Source organism: Sinocyclocheilus anshuiensis, unplaced genomic scaffold, assembly GCF_001515605.1.
Source record: "Sinocyclocheilus anshuiensis isolate Anshui unplaced genomic scaffold, SAMN03320099.WGS_v1.1 scaffold893, whole genome shotgun sequence".
Lineage (NCBI taxonomy): Eukaryota > Metazoa > Chordata > Actinopteri > Cypriniformes > Cyprinidae > Sinocyclocheilus > Sinocyclocheilus anshuiensis.
In genome coordinates, this window is record NW_015555766.1 from 13,191 (window position 1) to 37,461 (window position 24,271).

The following is a 24,271-nucleotide window of genomic DNA, read 5'->3' on the forward strand; positions in this document are numbered from 1 at the left end:
CACTACCAGCCCCCCTCCGCCCTCCACCCCCGTTAGGTCGGAGAAATGGGGGTGAGGCTGACCATGCTGCGAGAGCGAGGGATACAGCGAGGAAGAGGATTGAGTATCTTTCCTCTGCAACAAGGGAGGAAGGAGAGAGGCACCCCCTCCACCTCCAACCCCACCCAAACCGGCACCGCCGGGCAGGAGCCCCGACATCAAGCTCAGACCCCCGCCTTCCTTATCTCTCCACGGCAACCAGCAGAGCTTCCAGGAGACGAAGAGAGAGACAGAGAGCAGCACGATGCCACAGAACGTTACAATGACGGAGAGCAGACTCACTGAGATCTCTGAAACAGAGAGAAAGAGAGAGAGAGAGAGAGAGAGAGTTTGATTTATAACAACCTTGAGAGGTAGCAAAAATCCTAAGGAGTTTAATGATTCTGGTTCATATTACAATGAATGCTTCCGGTTCCTTTATAATTACACTAATGGTTTCTTTAGGACTTGAATAATTGGTCCTAACTATATACTAAACACATATACTTTATATAAAAAAGTAAGAAATTTAATGATTCTGGTTCAAATTCCAATGAATGCTGAGAGAGAGAAGAGTTTGATTTATTACAACCTTGAGAAGTAACAAAAATCGCAAGGAATTGAATGATTCTGGTTCAAATTCCAATGAATGCTTCCGGTTCCTTTATAATTACACTAATAATTATTTTAGGACTTGAATAATTGGTCATATCTATATACAAAACACATACAGTATACTTTATATTTAAAAAAAGGAAAGAAATGTAACGATTCTATTTCAAATTTCAATGAAAGCTTCCGGTTCCTAATAATTACACCAATGATTCTATTAAGACTCAAATAACTGGTCCTAACTACATAGTAAACACAAATACTCAATAAAAAAGTTAGAAATTATATGATTCTGGGTTAAGTTCCACTGAACGCTTCTGGTTACTTAATAATTATTCTAATGATTCTTGTAGGACTTGAATAATTGGTCCTAACTATTTACTAAATGATATATATACATACATGTGACGAGAGGGGCGGGGCCGAGAGCCGTGGGAACGGAGCGAGGCCGGTGGAGTAATTGCTAATGAGCGACACCTGCGCCACTCACCGGTCTCGAGTCTCACGGAGGAGCTCCGGAAGGATAAAAAGGAGGAGTGACGACAGTGAAAGGCGAGAGAGGACCAGGCCTGGACTTTATTTTGTGTTTTGGTTTTGTTTGTGCGCGACAGTCGTCCGCGAGGGGCTGTCGCACTGTTTTGTGTTTATTTTATTAAAGTTTTGTTTAAATGTCCGCCGGTTCCCGCCTCCTTCTTCCCGAACTACGAACTTTGTTACAATACATAAAACCAAAACTCATCTACTAAATTCAATAACCTAATTAAAAAATATTTTATAACATTATTTATATTTTGTTAAAGTTCCATTCAAAACAGTTCAGAATATCTGTATTTAAACATTAGTTTATTTTAAACAATTTTACAAATTGTTAATTGTTTTTGTATACAATTCATACAAAAACACATGCACAAAACTACTCCAATAAGTAAAAAAAAATCCTTCAGAGCAATTTATAAAAAAAAAATATAAGTATTTATATTTAATTCATTTTAATATTTCGGATTGTTATAAGAAAACAGTCATATATTACAAGTATCACAAGCCTTAAGTACACACAGCACACAGTAGGCGTTCTCGGTTCATTTCGAGTTGTGGTTCAGTGATCGATTCAGTCAGTGAGTGAGTCATTAGACTGATTCAAACTGACAACTCACTGTCTTTTTGACCAGTTCATTACAAAGAACAGATTTTGTGACTAAATCCTATCCCGCTGTCAAAATCCTAACCTACCGGGACCCCAAAGCAATAATAGAACTTCTTTTGGGGTACTTTATTGAGTGCCTGATTAAAAATACGGCAATATTTGTTCATATATGCTGCCTTAAAGGCACAATATGTAAGATTTTTTTATTAAAATCCACTAGAACAGTGTTATATATTTTGCTGACTTGTGTACTTACATTATCCCAAATGTTTCAAAGAATGTTTAAATCCAGAGAAATAAGCAATTTTAACTAGTGACACGGACCGTGTCTATAGTGTCATTGTGTCGCCTGCCAATGATGTCATAACCCCTCGATTTCCGGTTCTGTTTTGTAGAAAACATGGAAACACCAAAGACGCTTTAATAGACCGGTGACGACCGCACAGAGTAGCATTATAACAGAACTTTCAAATGTATCTAGTATGATAAAACAGCGCTGCTTTTTTTCCCACATACACACGACCGGAAGGAGCAGAAGTGGTCGACTGAGGCATAATAAAAGCTCTGCTGCTTTCGAGCCATGTGTCACGCTCGTTCAGCGGCCTCGTTTCGCTTCGACGGCTTTCAGCCTCACCCTGCTTCATTCTACTACGTTAATAAATCATTAGCTCATCCATGAACATGATTTCTGCCCGAGTCCCGTCAGATTGCATCGGCTGTGGGGATGAAGACGACAACTCCCATGATTCCACACTCATCAAACTACGCCTTTGCCTCTTTCTTTATTTTGAAGATGTGCCCTCTAGCGGCGAAAATTACATATTGTGCCTTTAACTATCATTTCTCTTTTATTTTTGACTTCTATTGTCTATTTATTATCTGTGTATAATTTTGCCATCTTTCTCTCTCATCACATTCAATTCACATTGCAAACTCACATTATTTTTTTTTCCATAGCGCCGTAGATTCAGAAGCGGTTCAGAAATAAATCATCGGTAGATGAATGCAGACGTTAAAGAACAATATTTGGAAACGAACATCATGGAAATCAATCGGTTACAGTATTTTTTTTTTAAATGCAACTAAGTTCTCAGTTCCCAACAAGCTTGATTGCATAACCTGGGAGGATGAACACTGAGATATTTGAAAAGAAAAATGTACAAATGAGGTAGCGTTGGCAGACAGATGCTGCGCTTGGGGAATGACTGGGAGAAACCGAAGGAAGTGCAGAGAGAGGATCAGAAGGAGAAAAAGAAAAGATGGCGCATTGTGCCTGTAAATTACCACCGGCTCTCCCAACATTCACTAGCTCTTATCTGAATACAAAGCCAAGAAAACGATGGATTTATTTCCAAGCAGAAAAAGTGTCAATGCCAATGCCAATTTCCACAAAGATGTCCTCTAAACTGTGATTAAGCCTTATGACTCTGTCTCTCACAGAGTATGAGCTTTCAATCATGCAGCCTTTAATAACAATTTCTAAGCGTGTGCATGAGTGAGTCACTTGAAAAAATTTGACTTTGGCAACTTGGTTTCAGCACCAAACAGCGACTCTCCAACAAGCAGGGACAAACAAGTGCCTGCCAATCAAGAAAAACAAAGGGCCTGTCTGTCAGCCTGACTCTCGAGAGCTCTATTCAGATCTCACACCCACATAGATCCTCTGCTTACCCTGCACTCACATCACTTCCTCAAATGCAACACCCACCAGCTCTAAAAGCCCCCAGGGTGGTTCTACCTTGAGCTACTCAGTAATTTCTATTATGCAAGGAGGTTATATCGTATGACTATCAGCTCGCCCTTCATTTTCCTTTCTGTCATGCAGTCTTTCTCAGTTTTTGTTCCACCATATTTGCTTCTGCTCCCAACTACTGTTTTCCTCCATGCAATGCTCACACATTTGCAGGTCTCCAAAGAATCAGTCAGGGTTGGGCAAAATTCAGAACTGGATCCCTTTCAATTTATAATTTGGAATTTTTATTGAATTGGCTACATCTTACAGGAAGTTATAAAGGAATTTAAACTTGAATAACAGGAAGAAAAATTATTTGGACTGCAGACAGTCATAAAACAGGGATTTCAGTAATCCAACATAAAATGGGAAAGAAGAAAAACGTCAAAGTCTGAATCATGTGGTTTGGCTCCTTTTTAGAAGCCTTTGGTAAAATTTTAATATTGTGAGAAATTGTGTTCTTCCACCATGCTTCATTACATGGGAGCAGTATATAATACATTAATTTAGTAATACATATATAACATGTTAAAGAAATTAGGTTATATTCAAACTGTAAAACTACATTTTAGTGTACAAATCTCTCTCTCTCTCTCTCTCTCTATGTACATGATTATAAGGTAAATATATAATTGTGGATTTTATGTATTATAAAGATTGTATAAAGGTTCAAATCCAAATCTAAATTAACAGCTGTCTTTTACCATTTTAAAACCCATGTTTTAGACAGAAACGTAAGGTTAAAAATAGTATTTTGTCCTGTTTCACTTTGTTACTGTATGCTTGACAGCATTAATACCCTTCAGCAATAGTGCACATATGGGCCATACTATAAGCAAAACAATTATGAAATTTTGATTTCATTTCTGAAACCTTCGCATGACTGCATATAGACACAATCTCTTCTGAAACATTACAGGAAAGGCATCATGCTTTCCATCCTCATCTAGCACCATCTTCATCATTCGTCTCCTTTGCCCTCCTCCTCCTTTCTCACCCTCCATCTGACTCCTCTCCTTCCACCCCTCTTCCTCCCTCTTGCTGTTTTCCTTCCTTTCGCTGTACTTTCTGTCTCTCTTCGGTGAATAATTCATCAGTCTCTGTATGTCAGTAATCACTACTTGTTCAAAGATATGATCAGAGAGAGAGACAGAGGGAGGAGAGAAGGGACTGATCTGTCAGCTTGAAGAAAAAGATGCAGATAGAGAGAGTGAAAAAAAGGTAAATAGGAGGAGAAAACATAAGAGAGTGGGACAGGACAGGAGATCAGAGATATGAATGGAGCAAAGAGGGAAATGGGGAGAGAAAGCAGTGAAAATCGTAAAAGGAAACAGAGGTAGGCGATGGCATTAAAACACTGGTTCTCAATCAGTGACCTGCAGGTGACTTGAGTTGGTAAAGGATTAAAATAGAACTAAATAAGCACATTTATAAATCTTGATGAATAATAATAGATTTCATAATAAATTCTAAATGTAGTCATTTAAAAAATTCAAAATATAAAAGACAAAATGCACCAACATTAATTACCTAATAATAAACTATTATTAAAACAGCCTCATGTTTTAAAACAGCCTCAGGTTTCAAGGCTATAAACTGAGAATAATTTATATACTACTTAAAAATGTAGGCAGCTGTTGTTTCTCCCCAGACCTAGAGTGTTAGGTGGGCCACAATTTTTGGTTTAATGTGGTCCACCAGCTGAAAACATTTCAGAAGCACTGTCATAAAGGATGGAGAAAGTCCTAACTATGTTTTATGCCATTTCTAGCTGGTCATTAATCGGTCACTAGCTGATGCAAGCTGGTCATCAGCTGGTTGACTAGCGACCATGATCCAAGAATCAGCATGACCACTTTGAAACTGGAAACTGGAAATGAGAGCTTGGACCAGCAAATGACTGGTTTAGACCAGTTAGAAGCCATATATTCACTGCTTTTTCCATCCTTTATCAAAGTATTTCTCAAACTCTGAAACTTCAGTTGATGGACAGCAGTAAAACAAAAAATGTGTACCACACATCACTACAGGTCTGGGGAAAAACAACAGCTACCTAAATATTTTAGTATTTAAATTATTTTCAGTTCGTAGTCTTGAAACAGCCTCTCTTTTAGCGATCCATAATTTTGCCATTGTTCATATTTCATTTAAATGAATATCTTGAAGCTAATGAACATAAATACAGTGAACTGAACTGAACTGAACATTTACGTTCATTGGCATATAGTTCATTGGTATATTATGCTATTGAAATCAGACAACAGAACCGCGTCACCATGTCACAGATACCAAAACACAGCTGCCAGTTTTAAGTGGATTTTCCAGCAGGAAGCTGACAGAGAGGAAGAATGAAAAGAAAAAGAAAAAAAGGACATATCAGAGAAAAGAGGGAGATTGGGAAAGGGGGAGGGGCCAGAAGGGAGCTAACAGATTAGTGTACATGTTGAAGCAGACACATCGGCTGACTGGTCAAGATAACACATTCACTCAACACGTCGAAGGTGAGGAAAGAGAGAGATAGCACCAGAGAGGGGTTAATAAAGTCCGCAAGCATTCCCCTGTGAGAAAAACAGGCCCGGAAAAAAGTGGACAGTGATGGAGAGAGAGAGAGGGAAGGATGGCTGGTGCGAGAGAGGCAGAATTGCAGGAATGAAAGATGTGGAGCCAAACAAACGGACACTGATGGAGAGAGAACTAAAAACGGGAGGGGTTTGGGATTAGAAAGGTTAATGTATTGATCTGCTTGCAAAGAAAAAAAGACTGTTCGGAAACAGTATATCTGGGGAGGGAGTTTGATCTACAAACTCTGGGTTGGCTGAACCAGGAGGATCAGCGTTCTGCACCGTTGCTAAGCCTTTCATGTCATCTTGTCTCACAGACTTTTCCACACCATCACCGCCTCCTAAAGAGATGGGTAGAGTTGTAGTCTTAACTGTGTACTTAATTTGGTTGCATCGTTTCTTCTTAAAGCAAGAGCAGCTAGTAATTTGTTAGCTGTCCATGCAGGATTGTGCAGTTGCATAATATGACATTTACTTTTATCTATCCAATAAGCCTTCAAAATTTTTTGCCTTATAACTTCTACAATAATAAATTATACATTCCTTGAGTTTTAAAAATATACAAAGACAGGACATACTGTACAATAAATAAATATATGAAATATGTATTACACAGTGGTGGACGAAGTACACAAATCAAGTACTTGAGTAAAAGTACAGATCCGTATAATAAAATATTACTCCAGTAAAAGTACTCAGTTTTCAATTTTACTCGAGTGAAAGTACAAAAGTAAACGAAGTAAAACTACTTCGTTACTGTCCACCACTGGTATTACATAATGCATATTTAAATATTTTAAATAATAAATATTCAAGAAATATATATTAAACATTCAAACTTACAAACTTATTATATTAGGTACTTTTTCATGCTAGGTTTATTAGTAAGATAAGTCTGTGCTCACCAAGGCTGTATTTATTTGAACAAAAATACATTGAAAACAGTAATGCTGTGAAATATTATTTCAAAAAGTAATTTAATCCTCTGACAGCAAAACAGAATTTTCAGCAGTCATTACTCCAGACTTCAGTGTCAGAAATCACTTCAGAAAATCATTCTAATATGCTGTTGTGCTGCTTAATATTTTGTGGAAACTATGCAACTTTTTTTCAGGGTTTTTTTGTAAAAAAAAAGGTTAGGTTTTTTTTGTAACAATGTAAAGGTTTTTACTGTGACTTGTTTTGATCAATTTAATGCAGCCTTGCTTAAAAGGATATACCCACAAATGAAAATTCTGTCATCATTTACTCAACCTCATGTTGTTCCAAACCTGTATGAGTTTCTTTCTTCTGCTGAATACATAAGAAGATATTTTTGAAGAATTATCAGGTGAAGTTAGCCATTGACTTCCATAGTATTTTTTTTCCATACTATGGAAGTCAACGGCTACCAGCAACTGTTTGGTTACTAACATTAATAAGAAAGAAAATTACACAGGTTTGAAACAACTGGTGGGTGAATAAATTAAGACAGAATTTTTTTGGCTGAACTATCCCTTTAAATTTATTTATTTATTTAAATCCTACTGTCCCTGAACTTTTGAACATTTTTTACTGTGCAACAGATATGCAGTGGTGAGTAATTTACAGAGTATTTTAGTGTTACTTTATGCTAAAATTAACTTAACACCCTGCAGTTTGAGAGGAATCAAACGTGAGTCACTTTGGGTTTTATCCTGAGCTTGCTAATAATTACACTTTAATAGAAAATAGAGAGTGGCAAAATGTCTTTGGATAAAGCTGCAAATCCAAATCGAAATGTTCAATCCTGCTTTACAACTGAGCGGTAACTGACCGTAGCTTATACAGGGACTAAGGGTTAAAAATAGTCTGTTTCACCTTGTTACACTATGCTTGACAGCATGACTACCCTTCAGCTGTAGTGCACATATGGGGCATACTGTGAGTACAGAAGAGTTTAAAGAGCCTAAGGCAGCTTCCTTTAGTTTCCCAGTAATTAATACTACGGTAAGCTGCCTGTCCTGCTCAGCTATGCATGTCACTATTTTGCAATGCATTCAGCAAAACAACATCATGAACATGTTTTCATTAGCTACTTTAGTGCTTTCCAGCTTTCGATCACCAGGTAAAGGTGTCAGATGTTTTCTTTAGCAGATGGTTTGTATGTCTTTGATTTGAATTGCTCACTTTGCTTACATAAGAGAGATTCAGACTATCCTTCACACAATTGATTTGAAATCATGCATTATATTGCAGTCCCTTATAAAGTTACCAGCCACTGACATGTTTTTATGCCATTTTTACTTGCATTTGGTGCTTGCTGAGTGATAATTTTCCTCTAGCGTCGCACTACTTGGAAATTTGGTATAATATCACTATTTATATTGCGTTCTTCCTTGGACAAATTGCTTGTGTTACTCTCATTTGTAAGTTGCTTTTGGCTAAAAGCCTCTGCTAAATGAATAAATGTAAAATGTAAATGTAATTTTGGACCCTGCTTCTAACATATCTTTCATGATACAAAATGCAGGATTGAATCCAGCACCGCCCTAATAACTAATGACCGACGTTTAATGACTGACAAAACCTGTTCATGTAAGCAAATGTCCAGAATTCATTAGAATAAACATATGCAAAACATCCTGAAAGCATTATACACTCTAAAAAATGCTGGGTTAAAAACAACCATTTCTGGGTTATCTGGAAACCCAGCACTGGGTAAATATTGGACAGAGCACATGCTGGGTTATTTCAACCCAGCTTGTTGGGTTTTATACATTAACCCATTTGCTGGGTTGTTTTTGACATTGTGCTGGGTTAGTCAACCTATTGAAGGTTTTTCATTTGAAATAATAAAAATGTGCTCTAAAATCTGTTTTATATATAGGAGAAGAACAGTTCATTTACAATATTTTTTTATTCAATGTCAAGTCAGTCTCTTGCAATCATAAAATCTTCAGTAAAGGTTTTAGGACGTGACAGGAGCAGCAAGACCAGCCAAAGGGAATCTGTGGGAAGAAAACTGCTATCAGTAGGCTGTTCCAGTTCGTTAAATGACTTATTGTGATGAGTGGGGCTGGGCCGAGAGCCGTGGGAATGGAGCGAGACCGGTGGAGTAATTGATAATGAGCGACACCTGCACCACTCACCGGTCTGGAGTCCCACGAAGGAGCTCCGGAAGGATAAAAGGAGGAGCTACGACAGTGAACGACGAGAGAGGACCAGGCCTGGATTTTATTTTGTGTTTTGGTTCTGTTTGTGCGCAACAGTCGTCCGCGAGGGGCTGTCACGCTATTTTGTGTTTATTTTGTTATTAAAGTTTTGTTTGAACGTTCGCCGGTTCCCGCCTCCTTCTTCCCGAACTACGAACTGTGTTACACTTATAATCATGACTTATCTTATATTCATGTTTGAAAAGTTACAACAAAAACAGCTTTACCATCTTGTCTGTGCCATCTTGTCTGTCAGACATTTAAGTTTCGACCCGTCAAATGCATAGCGCGACCACAGCTGCAACAATGGTGCACTACGTAGACCAATAGCAATCCTGTTGCAGTCAGTGGAGAGCACGGAAACTTTGTTACATATAACAGCGGTGTCGCGTCGTGTTTCAGCCCTGGTTGTGCATTCGTTTGGCAGGAGGTGGCGGGTCCTTCGCTTTGTGTGGAGATTTGGTGAATGCTGCGTTTGTAGAAGGCTAGCGTTACAAGCAGACGTTAGCTGCGAAGTACATTTAAACAAAAAAATAATAAAAAATGAGAGCTTACAGACGTTTTCCTATTTATACAGTAATAATTTGATAGGAATACAATGTAATACAAACCTTAATTTCATTCAGGAAGTTTCCCGTCAGTCGAGTTTTCTCTCAGAGCAGAACACAAAATGACCGCTGACAAATGTATCCAGTTTGAACTGGTTTGGCACAGACTACCCAAAATTGGGTTACACTGACCCCGTGCTTGGCAGGTTTATTATTTGTATTGACAGTAAAAAATGACCCAGCAGCTGAGTTACAGAAAAACGACCCAGCACCTGGGTAAAAAATATTAAAAATAGCCCAATAAAATGACCCAACAAGCTGAACCCAGCATTTTTTAGAGTGCAGAAAAACTACACAGCACCTGGGTAAAAATATTAAAAATAACCCAATAAAACAGGCTGAACCCAGCATTTGGGTTAAAAAAATGTAAATTCTGTCACAATTTACTTACCTTCACGTTGTTTCAAACCTGTATGACTTTTTTTTTATATTGACCTGTTTTTTTTTTTTAAAGAATATTTTAAATGTTTTTGTCCATTCAAATAAGATTGACTCCCACTGACTTTCATTATATGGACAAAAAAAAAAGCATGAAGACAATTTTCATTGGTGTCCACTGAAGAAATAAAGTCAAACAGGTTTGTAAATGATGAAAACAATTTCATTTTTGGATGAACTATCCCTTTAAGAAATAAAGACAATGATTAGCTTTAACTGACAGCCTCCTCCGTTTGGGTGATTGTTGGGTGTTTGGAGACCCTAGGAAGGAAAGCCTACGCAGTTTCATTTTTTACCCTTCTTTTCACAAGGAGCTTAGAGCCATTTCAATTAACTGCGGTTGTGCCATTTCATATTAGAGAGAATGCAAGTCCAATTCCATTTCAATCACTGGGCACTTGGGAATTTAAACAATAATGACTAAATCTGTAAACAGGACAGTCTCACTCTGAACACAGCATCCAGCCATAACACCTGTGGTGGGCATGGCGTGAATACAAAGTAAAACGGCCAGGCGTAATTACATGAACGAGCAGCTTTTACCAGTGAGGCTCTTTCCTGGTCACATGACTCAGTGAGGTAGGCTGATGATGAAAATGAACCTTTTAGGCCGTTTGTCAGGTCCAAGTCAGTATTTTGGTTAGATGTCATACATAAATCATAGCAATTCAAGCTCTGAATAGGCTTTAAAGTGATAGTTCACCCAAAAATGAAAATTCTGTCATCATTTATGACTCGCCCTCCTGTCATTCCAAACCTGTAAGACTTTCTTCTGTGAAACTTCAGAAGACTTAGAATATAAGTCATATGGACCATTTTTATGATGCCTTTGAGCTCTTTTTGTAGTCCCCATTCATTGTTACTGCATGGACAAGAGAGCACTTTGCACAATGGCTCCTTTTGAGTACCATGGAGAAAAATAGTAAGTCAAACTGGTTCGTAACAACATGAAAGTGAGTAAATGATGACAGAATGATCATTTTTGGATCAACCATCCTTTTAACAGGTTGTGCTATGCTCTTACCTGTGTTCAGCTGTCCGTTAGGTCCTCTCATCATGTAGCTGAACTCCTGACAGCTCGCACTCTGGCTCAAGCCTCCAGACCGGAAGCACAGTTCCTCCACCAGCACCAACGCCTTCTTACAAAGGTCGTCTTCCCAGTCCCCCGACATCCTCCAATCCGCATCGCACACCCACCCTGCACTCAACCAATCGTGGCACAGCTCTCACCGCCCACACCAACTGAGCGGAGAGGGTGTGTCTGGTCACTTTCTGCCGATTCCGATAATACAGGTGCTCGTTTTGGATTCTGAAGGACAACGTTTCGACAAAGAGCCGAGACGTTCTCTTTATGACCGTTAATTGAAAGCTTTAATGGTTGCTAAACCCATTGGTAAGTGTGCCACAATTACCCTTTTCAATAATAACATAGGCTCCTGGGGAAAAAAAACAGGAGAGAGGGAAAAAAGAAGAAATGAGAGCAAGGGAGGAGAAGACAATGCATGCATTCATTATGTAAAATTCATTATTGAATTGAATGTGCTTTGCTCACAAGATGTTTTTGTGCACATACTTGCTATAAAGGATGACAATGACATCCCTGAGTCCTTGTCATGGTGAAGAAGGTCGAAACCAATTCAATTCACATAGATATTAAGAATTTGCTCAATGGATAAACAGCTAGACTATATATAGCTCTGTTGTTCAGAAAGCATAGCCTAGATTTTGTGGACTATTACTCTCAGTTAAATCATCAGTCAGGGAAGAGGAAAGTGTTTGCAGGCTCAGTCCTTAAAGCAGCATCAGGGCAGGGTTGAATTTGAGATGTATGGTCTATTTCCACTAGGTTTCTCTCTTTGTTTTTCCATTTAAGCTTTACGGCTCATTGTGGTCCGTGGCTGTATTTCTGGAATGTTCTACAGGAGCTTTGAAACTGCCTGAAAAGAGAGGGAGAGTGTGTGTGAGAGAGAGAAAAAATGAGGCACACATCATTAAAAAAACTGCTGTAAAAAAATTATGGTTAAATTATCAAGGCAACCCGCTGTGTTCGCAAAGCTCAATAGCATGCAGAGAAGAACCAGTCATTCTGGATTTCTGTTTCTTCCCAAAGACAAACAGCTCTCCTTGTACAGTGCATCTTGGGAACGAGGATGTGGTCAACCACAAAACAAGTTTATCTTGTAGGCTGTTGTTGCATGATACTCTGAAGATTAAAGGTGACAAGTAATTTCGATGCTAAACTTGTAATGTTTTGTAATTGTAATTTTGTAATGTTCTGTTTGATATCTTTAAAGCTAAAGTGTGAAATTTCAGCACCACTAGTGTTACCAAAGAGAACAAGATAATAATTCATGTTTTCAGACCATTGGTCTGATTAAATGATAGCCCCACCCCAAACTCACACTATTGGTTATGCAAATGTTGTTGTGTCAGGATCACATACTGTAATAATACCTGTTCACAAATACTAAACTGGGATTGGTTTCATAATTATTATACTGAATCCAAATAAGTATTGCAGACAAAACATACACTACTATTTAAAAATGTGGGGTCTGTATGATTGTTTTTTGAAAAAAGTCTCTTATGCATTTATTTGATAAAAAATGTGGTAAAAAATAATATTGTGAAATATTATTACAATTTGAAATAACTGTTTCTATTTTTATTATATTTTGTACTTAAGTTTATTTAGAAGTATCCTTGCCAAAACGCATTTTAACATTGTAATTCGGTAGACACACTTCACCTTCATGGTTAACACCGAATCCTAACAGAGTGCAACGCAACAAGATTCTAGTGACAGGCAATTTGTCTGTCCACACCAAATGTGAAAATGGGGCGTGACACAACACAATCACACAACACAGAACAGTTCTCACACTCACAGCACACTGCAGACGAAGAGCATTGAAAACACTAAAACAAACCTTGTTTTTTAATGCTTTTGAATGGGCAAACTTTGAACCCTCATGTAGAGGATAAATGCACTTCAGGTTCACGTTAAGTAGGCCAATATTCACAACATTTTATTACATCAACACCACAGCACTAGACAGAGTTCATCCATTTGTAATTTCAAGAAGCTTTTCGTTAATGGATTAGAATACAGGTCAGATCTACACTAAGGAGTAAAGCTACCAGCACTTTTTCCATAAAGAGGACTTTAATGCAGTGTTACCATAAAGACTGCAGTAATTACATTTTTGCTATCTAGTTTACAATGATCAAAATGTTATGATTTTTGAATTACAAAGAACCTAAAATACATGTTACAAATCTGTGTTTTCACAAATCAGACAGCATTAAAAAAAAAATTGTTGTAGCAATTCATCTGCTGAGGGACCGTGTGTATATAATTTGTCAGCATGAGGATCTATATCTATGATATCTCTCAGTATTCTTCCTTTGTTCTGTGCTCATTCTGTCTCACAAAACCAGGTCAAAGCTCCACCTTTCATTTGCCTTCTCTTTTGCTCCGTGTCTCAGCTCTCCTCCAAGTGTTTCTTTCCACCCCCTCTGTCTCTCCGTCTTCCTCCCCTCTCTGCATCAGCTAAAACAGTGCAAGCCCAGAAAAAGTGTGCAAATCTATCAATATGCAAATCGATTCAATGATCGTCAGAGTTTTTTCAAGCCAGTGAAATGCCTCAAGAAGTCTGATCTGTTTATCTCTGACGGGACACCTCCTCTTATTGAGCCGATCGTCCATCTGTCATTCTGATAGGCTATTCTTTCATGCTTTTTAGGTCTGTAAAATGTCATTGGTCTTTCATTGTAAGGTGGATGGTTTCTCTCCAGCTAGCTGCGTCTTTTCCATCCATCTTTCCCACTCTGATCCATCAATCAATCAATCAGTCAAAGCCTTAAGTACAGCTATAAGTCATTCGGGGCAGGACTCAGGTCAAGATGTTCACCCACACACTCATTCGATCCTTGCCTAATCTGCGTGCCGAAGTGGTCCATCAGTCCGGAGCGTCATCTAAAGGAAACCCAAACAGACTGAGGTCCATTTAACTGTCTATCTCAGATCTTCAGTCCATTGTAAAAATGAGCCTCAGATTAGCTCATTAAAAAGCACCCCCCCAAAAAAAACAGTTCAGCCTGTAAATCTGTCTGAGTTTGACTTTGAAAATGCTGCTCAATCTGAAAGATGGCCGTCTGGCAGCGAACTACAGTGTCACTGTTCAGAAATGCCAGGTCGATTGAGAACAAAGTTAGAGAGGAACTGAGAGGGGAGAGCAGGTGAAAGAAAGAGGCAATGAAAGAGAAAGCCAGAGCAAGACAAACTATAAGGCTTTAGAAGAAAAAGAAGTCTGAAGGGCATATAGCATGTGGCCTTGGAGTCCAGACGAAAAAAGCATCGTGATGCAAGTGTAAATGTCTAGAGGACAGGCATTTACAAGTGATATGCTGTAATAAAACTACACCAACACTCAGGGCATTATGGGCTGTGCGTATGGAAAAAAAACGGAATAGAATAATGTGGTGGTAAAATCCATGTGACACTGACATGAAACACGCGGACAACAGAACAAGAAACCTGTCTCAGACATTCCATTGACTGCTGCCCAGGTCTCAATCGATATCTCCAGGAAAAGCAATACCCCACAACAGGGACCCCAGCAACCTGTATGGTCACTGTCCAATCACACGCAAGCCAGACACAATTGCCACAGTCCAATCATGTCATAAAGGCCATAAAAGCCCCTGTCCAATCACACACTAGAGATGAAAACCTATAATGAAATGCAATGATTATCTGGGTATGAACACGGACACAAACAACCAGAAAGGTCAATATTTAGAGACATCCATCAAAATGGCCATAATTGCATTGCCATTAAATATGGAAACATTTGAAGGTTGCAGCTCTGTTTGGTGCCTAGACAATTCAGACAACACCCAGAAAGCAGAAAGACTAGATCAGATCGCGGTGTCACTGAATGACGGACAACAATAAGTGATTTCAAAGCAGAAGAGATGATCTCAGTAGAGCACTTCATGTTGAAATAAACATAAAATCAATTACTTAAAAACTAAAAACCATTTGAAAATGTTACTTTGTAAATTCTGTTTAATCACAAAATGAACAATCGGTTTGAATCAGCTTATCACAAAACAAAAAAAACCATCACACACCGTAGTCTGGACTTCACTATTAACAAGCAAATGCATAATATTTAATTATTATTATTAATGTACAAAAGCAATTTTTTTTTTTGTCAATCATTAATAATCACCTTTGTTGACTATCAGTCAATAAATCCTTGTAAAACACTGCAAGCTTAATAAAAGGTCACAGGAACAGAGGTGCAGCTTTAATTTAAAAGCTGAGTGTCCTCTAAAAATGGCACACAAATCATCATTTCACATTTATATCATTTCGGACGAGACTGAAAGCAATGATGTCCGAGTGGATTAATATTTTAATTTGTAATTCCACCAGTTTGATCCATTCAAGCGGATTTGCAGATGTTTTGGCGGACATGAGCTAGCGTGACAAATGAGGCCATCCTACAATACAACTGGTCCTAATAACCTCTAAATAACTGCAGCCAGCACTCACAAATGTGGGTTGTCATAAGGCAAGTTACTGACAATAATAATGTTGCTGACTGTTCATACATAAGACACCTGGCATTCACTACACAACTGTCAGGTGTCTCAAGTCGAGATCTGTCAGAGGGGCTGTCCGTCAACACCACAGATCAGCAGCAGTCGCTCAGGTCACTGCCTGTTTATACAGCAGAGAGCAGATGGGTCTGAGGTTCAGTCCTCGGCCCTGAGGTGAAATTATTTAAGAATTATTAAGAAGAACGATGCAATTAGTTTTGTCCCGCAGGCAACGTCCACTGTCCTATTTAAGTTGACTGGTTTGTAGGCTAATGGTTAAGTTGCTGTAAAGTCTTCAAAAGATGACAAACCTCGACATGCCCGGATGCAGGGTCTTCCATTTTGCTTGCAAAGAATCTGGCATAAGATGATGATCCACAGGATCAAATATATGCACATCATTCAAACCATACACATGATAAAATGTATCTATTTTTTTGTTTGGCAGTCTGCTTCAGTATTGCAACTCTTTGAGCTGTTCTCCAATCTCAAATCTAGTGTTTAAATATGCAGATATGTAAATATAAACAAATGTTTTAGTTGCTGTGTTATGGAAATCAGAGGTGTCATGGGATTCCAACCATTTCTGAACCATGTAATCCATCTCCAAATGCAACTTTTAAAAATGTAATGTGTACATTTATTCATTTTGCACATATATCAATGTATGCAAGATATATATGTAAGGTAAAATTATATATATATATATATATATATATATAAAAGACAAATAATAAACCAATAATCTTCTCTTCTGAGGCTAAAAATCTTCTCTTCTGAGACTATAAATTTGAACCCTTCTAACAAATCCATTAAGTATATAATGTGATGTGTGAGTATGTAGCAGCTTATTGGCATTGAATGTTTTAGCTTAAAGCACCACTAAGATACATTGAGAATAACAAACGTACATTTTAGGCAAATATGAGGCACATTCCACATTCCGTATGTATGAAGCATTTGTAGTTTCCACAATCGCCTGCCTCCATTTGAAGTTTTCCCGCCTTTCCTCTTTACTCAATGGAATCCTGCCTCACAACTTCCCTTATTCCCCTGAAATTGATAGATGTGACTGAGACTAATTGTAAAAGAAAAATGATGGCTAATCCTTTTCTTCTCAACTGAGGCTATGAATTTGAACACTCCTATTGACAAGGGATGTAAATCCATTAAGTATAATCAATAGGATATTAGAGTAATTTCTTAAATGAAGCCATTGTGGTTTTTCTTTCTTTCCTTCTTTTTATGTTCCCTTTTTTTCCCTCACACTCACTGTATCACCTCCATGCCTGTGGTCTTATCTGCAGTGTCATCGGGAGTCTAATCTGCTTTTGTTTTCTGTAAGACTGTTGCTTTTTTTTTTTTTAAACCTGTCGGAAGATAGCAGTAATTTTCTTTACCCCTCTGGCTTCAAAACAAAATGTTTCCAGACTTTCTGCAAAGCGGAAATGAATGAATAAATGATAACAATACTGTTTTAGTAGACTCGTGTAGCAATTTCTCTTCATCTCCCTCTCTCCCTCCAATGCAGTCGCTCTCTTGCTTTTCTAACCCTTCCAACTCTTTTGTCGCCTGGTACCATGTCACTCCCTTAAATCACTGGAATGCACTGGAAGAGGAAACCAGGCTAAACGGCCTTCAGCGCGGTCACAACCTCTGCTTACGAACACTCAGCCAGATCACTGCGTCATCTCATCGTCTTGCTCATATCTGCCATGACACTGTGAGTTCCTGGACACATTCTCCATCCTCTCCGATGTCTGGCCTATTCACTGGATACTAAACAAACTGCCCTGCCATCGGCTGCTGTCATTTACACAACCGGACCTCCGCCGCTGGCCAAAGACATGGGTGATATTTCATATCCCTGTAAAAAAGATACTTTAGGCCTTCGTGGCTTGTAGCTGCAAGCTGGGGTAGTTTAGAGCATGCTGTAACACTGTTTTCAGTGTCTTAAAGGAGTTCAGTCCTGTTCAAAAACAGTCTAACCTGTACAAAACGGTTGCAAATGGACATTGCAGGTAAAAGTCTGCTTCAAGTTAGCCTCAGGACCAGATGGAATCTGCAGACTTCCTCAGACTAGCTGAAAGCATAATCAAATTAGCCCAAGTACTTAATAAACAAATTCGCAAGGGGGGTGGGAAGTTTCTAGAATTATATGAATGACACTCGTCCCAATTCCGAGGAAATCTGCAGATTTCATGTGGGCCTAGTTTCCCACCCCCCATCCTCTCTCTCCTCCGCTCTGCTGTCCAGGACCTCAGAGTATCTAAATTATCTATAACATCACACAGGAAAACACAGGCAAAAGAAAGAGCAGTGAGCAGTGCGAGGAACCCTGGAATACTGGTGACGCTCTGTGCCAGCACTTAAGATTCAGCTCCCACACAGATAGAGCGTAGAGGGAAGCTCTCGGCAGCCCGACAGCCAGGCAACGTCATCACCCGCTCCGTCACATTGTGGGGGGAATTAATCGCCCCCTCATATGGCTTTTACCAATGCCGTTATATGCTGTCAGTGAGCGAAGGAGAGGATTCCTGTGACGGTTCCATATGGATGTATTAATATTTGCATAATTACGGTCCTGTGCCTGGTAGAAGCCCGTGTAAGCCTGCCTTTGAAGACTGTGGGGAGAGGTGGGGTTTGGAGGGGAAGGAACAACTGATAAGGGGTTGAAGAGGAGGGAAGCAGCTTCATATGTACATTTCACATCCTTTCCTCTTGAATTATATATGCATATGCAGATTAAGCATGTAGAGTAGGAAATATGGAAGTTAAGAACAAAATTACATAAGTGACAGTGTTTGACTGATAATCCCTCTATACAATGTTGCACACACACATATATGCACGTCTGAAAATGCGGGGTCACGATGCTCAGCACATATTCATGCATGATTTTGCAGTTGATAAATGAAGATTACTGAAGCCGCTGAGAGGTTTTTGCACGACGATACCGGACAGACGTACAGACCTTTACAACACATAAGCGCGCGCGCACAAATACACAGATATATTATGGATAACCTGAACACAACAATCCGTAGAGAGTCTGTACCGTTAAAAGCAATGCAGATCTCAAACAGAACGACTGTCTACATTATATCCACACTCTCTCTTCCGAGCTCATATTCATCCAAATATAAATTTTCTCATGCGACGCGTTACAACAGCAACACCATAACATCCGCCCCGCACACCCAAAGACAGATAAAGGCTGAAATACCGCACCTGGGACAGACGGATACCAAAGGGTAGACCGAGATGGATAGAGGAGGTGTCTCTCCGCTCCCCTCTTCCTCCTCTCTTTTTGTGTTTTCGCCTGTCTTCACAGCCTCGTTTTTTCTCTCTATTTCGCTCTCTGTCCTCCCTCCCTTCTCCCTCCTTAGCCTTGTGCACGGAATACTAAACGAGCCGAGAGAGAGAAGGGATAAAGAGGGAGAATATTGGGCGGAGGGGTGAGACCTCCTATAATATACTTGTATGAAAAAGTTATTCTTTTTCATGCAATTATACAGTGGCGGATGGTGGAACATTTTTCAGGTATAGGGCGCAACGTCCAACAATTTTAGCATAGCCTACATCCTAGTATGATTTATCCCAGTATAACAAAAGGAAAAGTATTAACACTTGAAACATTTTAAATAAAGATAATTGTTTTACCAAGTTCAAGATTCAGTTTGAGGATGATTCTCACAAAAGTTCTGAAAGAATTTTTCAAGATAAATTAAAACATATTTTAAAACATTATTTAATTAGTTCATAATTCACAATTTATGTATACAGCGCAACAGCAAAAACTGTGAGGAAAAAATAAATGTCATTTGTTTAGTCAAGCTGCAATACCAAACAGGAGCACACGGTGATGCCAACAGACCACAATACCAGTCGCCTTAACCTGACTGTATATAGACATATAGGGATCCATTCAGAATTATTAAACAGAGCAAAACACAAATTAGTAAATAAAAACATTCGGTAACACTTTATTTTAAGGTGTCCTTACATGTACTTACTACTATAATAACAACAATTAATTATGCATAATAATTACATGCAAGTAAACCTAAACCAAACCCTAATCATATAGTAAGTACATGTAGTTAATTAATATTACTCAGTACTTAAATGTATAATTACACTGTAACAAGGACACCTTAAAAAAATGTGTAACCAAACATTCTGAATTTGTCGAATGTGGCGATCTGAAGGCGGCTCGACATCACCAGTGAACAGTCAGTGTGTTGATGCCCATATACTGTATATAAACACAACTGACCGCAGCAAACTCCTATATAAACACGCTTCTTCAGTTAGTGTCCATTATAAAACACTTGCCAGACATGCGATCATACTGAAATGTTCTCATGCAAAAAGCTATCAGTGAGCGCACAGACACGGTCTGTTTATTTGCACATTAATAATAACGGACTCGCGCTAGTCTATTCATGTACGACTCTTGTATTTCACTGTAATTGTCTTTACCTCCAATATAATCCTCATGCATCAAAACTTTACTGGTGAGATATTGGGTTTGCTTTATTCAGGCCATTCAGACTAGTCCTGACCTGACTTCAGCTTAAAGATAATTTATAGAGGTATGTTTGCACAAGTTAAGTTTAAGTTAAGTTAAGTTTTGTATTATGACGAAAGCACGTTAGTGCTAGCCGTCCCGGAACACATACTCTCTGTGCGTTCAAAATCGCGTTCTGTCTGACTAGGTACTACATTTGAATTTGAATTTACTTCACGACCGTTAAAAAATACGTTCTAGAATTCCAAACGGCTTTTTTGCGCCCTTGAAGGGCTCAAAACTGACCACTTCAAAGGGCCCTTCGGAATGAAGGATTTTGAAGAGTACAACCAGGGCCGTCCTTAGGGGGGTGCAACTGGTGTGGTCGCACCGGGCCCTGCGCTTGAGGGGGCCCCATGGCGAACGCACCGAGGGGGGTCCCGCTCCCTACCTCGCACCGGGCCCCGTGTCAGCTACCGGCCCTGGTTACAACTGATGGACACTTCGGGCCCCCATGATAATTTGCACAGTGTTTGGCATCACAGAGTTCAACTTCGCCTATAAATGTATGCATAGTATTTTTCTATACTACTGTAATATTTTTACAAGTTAGATTTGGCACATTATTAGAGATGGTCCTCACTGCAGAACACAAGATCCAGGGGGCGTGGTTGGATCCAGATCCAACTCCTCCCACCTAAACCTACCCGTCTCCACCCCCTGATCCCTAAACCCACCCATCTCCACCCCTAAACTTACCAATCTCCACCCCCTAGATGTGGATCCAACCAGGCCCCCTGGATCTTGTGTTCTGCAGTGAGGGGCTACTGGATTATTATGGTCAAAGCGACATTGTACTTCAACAAAATACTTTACAGCTACCTTTATCAGTCTATTCAAATGTTTCAAATACATAGACACAATATACATTACAAATATACTGTATTACATCACATTACATTGCATTGCATATATACATTATATTTAACGTAAAAGCCGACTGGGGGTCAACAGCGTACAAAATGTATGACGAAGGCGCCTGCTTGATCGTCTCGTTAAGATGACGCAGAAGTGCATTCCAAAAAAAGAGTTTTTTTGACCCCTACACCCTTCATCCCTTCAAAGCTCTCACTCCGGAGGGTAAACCCTTTGAAGAGATTAGGGCATAGGGATGAGCCTTTCCGAATGGAACGCAGGGCAGAAGTCCATTAACGAAGGGAACATGGGATGGTCACGTCACAGAAGTGATTTCCGTTTGTGATCATGTGATCTTCGGTTAGGAGATATTGCAATGCTTTTTAAAGCAAAGTTGGGGTTGATTTCGAGTTCACATACAAATGTAAATAGAATAGGCTAATTAAATTTGTCTTTATTTTAATGTAAGACAAAATATTTTTTTGTCAGTGATAGAAATATGATTTGAGACAGTAGTGAAAGCAAGTTTAAGCAGCCTAAGTTTAGTTTGAAAAAGATGAATAGTAAATAAGACAATAAACAATAAAATAATAAGAAGAATAAATATTTGCAACAACTGATGAAGTGCTGAATGCTGCATGCACGCGCAGCATGGTCAAGGTGACATTTGGTCAGTCATTCCCTTCATCAAGGGAGTTCCAAACGCTTATGAGACAGTAATGCCCGACACCCTTCAAAGAACACACTTCGAGGGCTCTGCCCTTCGAAGGGAGTAGGGCATAAGGATGCTCACTTCCGTTTGGAATTCGGCCAGTATGAATATGGGTAGTTTGAATGACGAACGACATCCGCCATGTTGTTACTGTCACATGACCTACCAGCGTCAGTTGCATCATTTCATTGCCATTCATAAATCCTCTTCTGTGGCCTCATAAAAAAGTAAAGTGTCCAACGAATGCGCACTTCAGAATCCGACAGGAAGAAGTAGGTTATCCGGGTACTTTTCGCCTATTGTTTTTTTGAATACTATGAATTCGGACATACTACTCGCCTCACATACTGTTTTTTGCCTACTATATAGTAGGGAAGTATGCGATTTCAGACGCAGTGCCTGTGTCCGAAATCACCCCCTATATGCTTAATTAGGGCACTATTTGTGGGGACAGCCATTTTAAGTGGTGTCAGAAACCTTAGTGGACATTATCGAGTGCACTCATTCAATCCAACAGCCTAATACAGGTATAAATTCTTTGTAAATTGATTATTCATTTTTTAAATTGAGGTTTATACATAATTTCCATGACAGAGTTCAAGATAAATCCATTCATCTTACTACTGGAGCTGCCAGTTTGCCAGTTTCAAATGATTATTAAACAGCAAGCACAAACTATGTAAATGTGGCAGTCCTTCCAGCACACTCAGTGTCGAATTCACTCACAAGTTTTCATTTACTCCTTCAAGTGAACTGTTTTAGTGGACTAATGTAGGGAATAGTGAATGAGGGTATAGGGGGCGATTTCGGATTCAGCCTGATTGCAAAAAAAAATCTTTGTATGGAAGTCACACTCGGGACGATTCTCAGCCAGAGTGAAATTGCACATAAAGGGGAGGTACTCCACATAATGTGACTTGACGCTGATTGGACTATATATCCAGGCAGAACAAAGATTCAAGAACAGTGACAGCTAGCGTAACACTGTGGTTGAATGTGATAACAAAAAATTCCTCCCTTTCACACTTTGGTGGTGCATCGCCCTATCACCATAATGAAGAAACTGCGCCTGCAAATAGGTTTCAATGAGGTCTTCAAACGATCCAGTAAACATAAAAATTAGGGAAAAAAAGCTAGTGGTGGTGAATTTGATTCATCCCAGTGTCGCAAATCTTTACTTCGGTCAGTCTTTTTTTGTAAGTTACATTAATTAGCCAGTAGGTGGTGATACTGAGTCTTTTTGTGTGCTATGAGCAAGTCACTCACTGAATCATTCACTCAACCGATTCACTAAACAATCAAAACAAAAACTGTATTCAAATTTGTGTCTACAAATCTACTAAGAGGCTCCAAAAAGAATGTTTAAGCATTAGAAGTGTTTTTTCCACACATGACAACAAACCATCTTCCTTCATTTAATCACAGAATAGAATAAATACAATTAAAGCCTAAATAATAAAGATTTTCAGTAATGTCCATACGCTTTTTAATTGAGTGTGGTCATAATTTTTTCCAATTCTTCTTACACCTCCCTTCTCTTCATGTTGTGAAAAAGATTAATGGACATAGCGAACTAAATTAATGGCATATCTGTTCAGTCTGTCAGATCTCTGTGTCAACAAACGAAATATCCCAGTTCAGTTACTTCTTGAAGGCAGGAAAACAGTCAAGTGTGACAGCGATTATGGTTAATTCAAAATATTAATTTAAATACACCACTAGTCAGTAGCTGCGTCCCAAAGGAGGCACTATACAATATACACTTATAGACTATGCACTATGTACTCAACCATGTAGTTTATGAATTATAAGGCTATTTTGTCATTCATAATCGGAGTCTGATAGCCACTCCCCCTTTGCTACCTAATTAAAGCTGCGACAGTTAAGCTGGACAGGCAGCTGATGAAACACTACTCATAGGCCTACTGGCCTTATTTATTAATTCACTGTAAATCACAAATATATCACAAAAATGTGTTGTAGTGTTTTGTTTTAAAAGACTTTTAGACATATGTTTAGCTAACTGTGCAAAACCTGGAAAGATTGGCCCTCTAAAAATGTAATAAATCAGTAAATGTCTAAAGTTCTTATTTCCCTCTAAAATAGTCAACCCAATGAAAGTCGCACAAATGTGAGATTATCCTGTCAGTCTAATTATATAAATTAGACTGACAGGATAATCTCCTATATCTGGACTCATTAACTGCAACAGTTCCTATGTAATTATTTCAG

The 24,271-nt window shown here is 38.9% G+C and overlaps 1 protein-coding gene and 1 long non-coding RNA gene across 2 annotated transcripts in view; both read right to left on the reverse strand.

Annotated features, from left to right (window-relative positions):
• Nucleotides 1–11,546, reverse strand: part of syt3 (synaptotagmin III) — a 23,152-nt gene extending 11,606 nt beyond the window's left edge. Inside the window, exons 1-2 of the mRNA XM_016468081.1 lie at nucleotides 11,311–11,546; nucleotides 8–329 (exon numbers count right to left, since the gene is read on the reverse strand). Of these exons, the coding sequence (XP_016323567.1) occupies nucleotides 8–329; nucleotides 11,311–11,458 (470 nt within the window). The 5' untranslated portion in view covers nucleotides 11,459–11,546. The remainder of the gene's footprint in view (nucleotides 1–7; nucleotides 330–11,310) is intronic.
• Nucleotides 11,547–11,588: 42 nt separating this feature from the next.
• On the reverse strand, nucleotides 11,589–19,299 carry LOC107674176 (uncharacterized). The gene is made up of 3 exons (XR_001632488.1): nucleotides 19,131–19,299; nucleotides 11,860–12,223; nucleotides 11,589–11,722 (listed from the first exon to the last, which is right to left on the reverse strand). It is a non-coding gene; the product is annotated as an uncharacterized LOC107674176 (long non-coding RNA).
• Nucleotides 19,300–24,271: the final 4,972 nt, after the last annotated feature.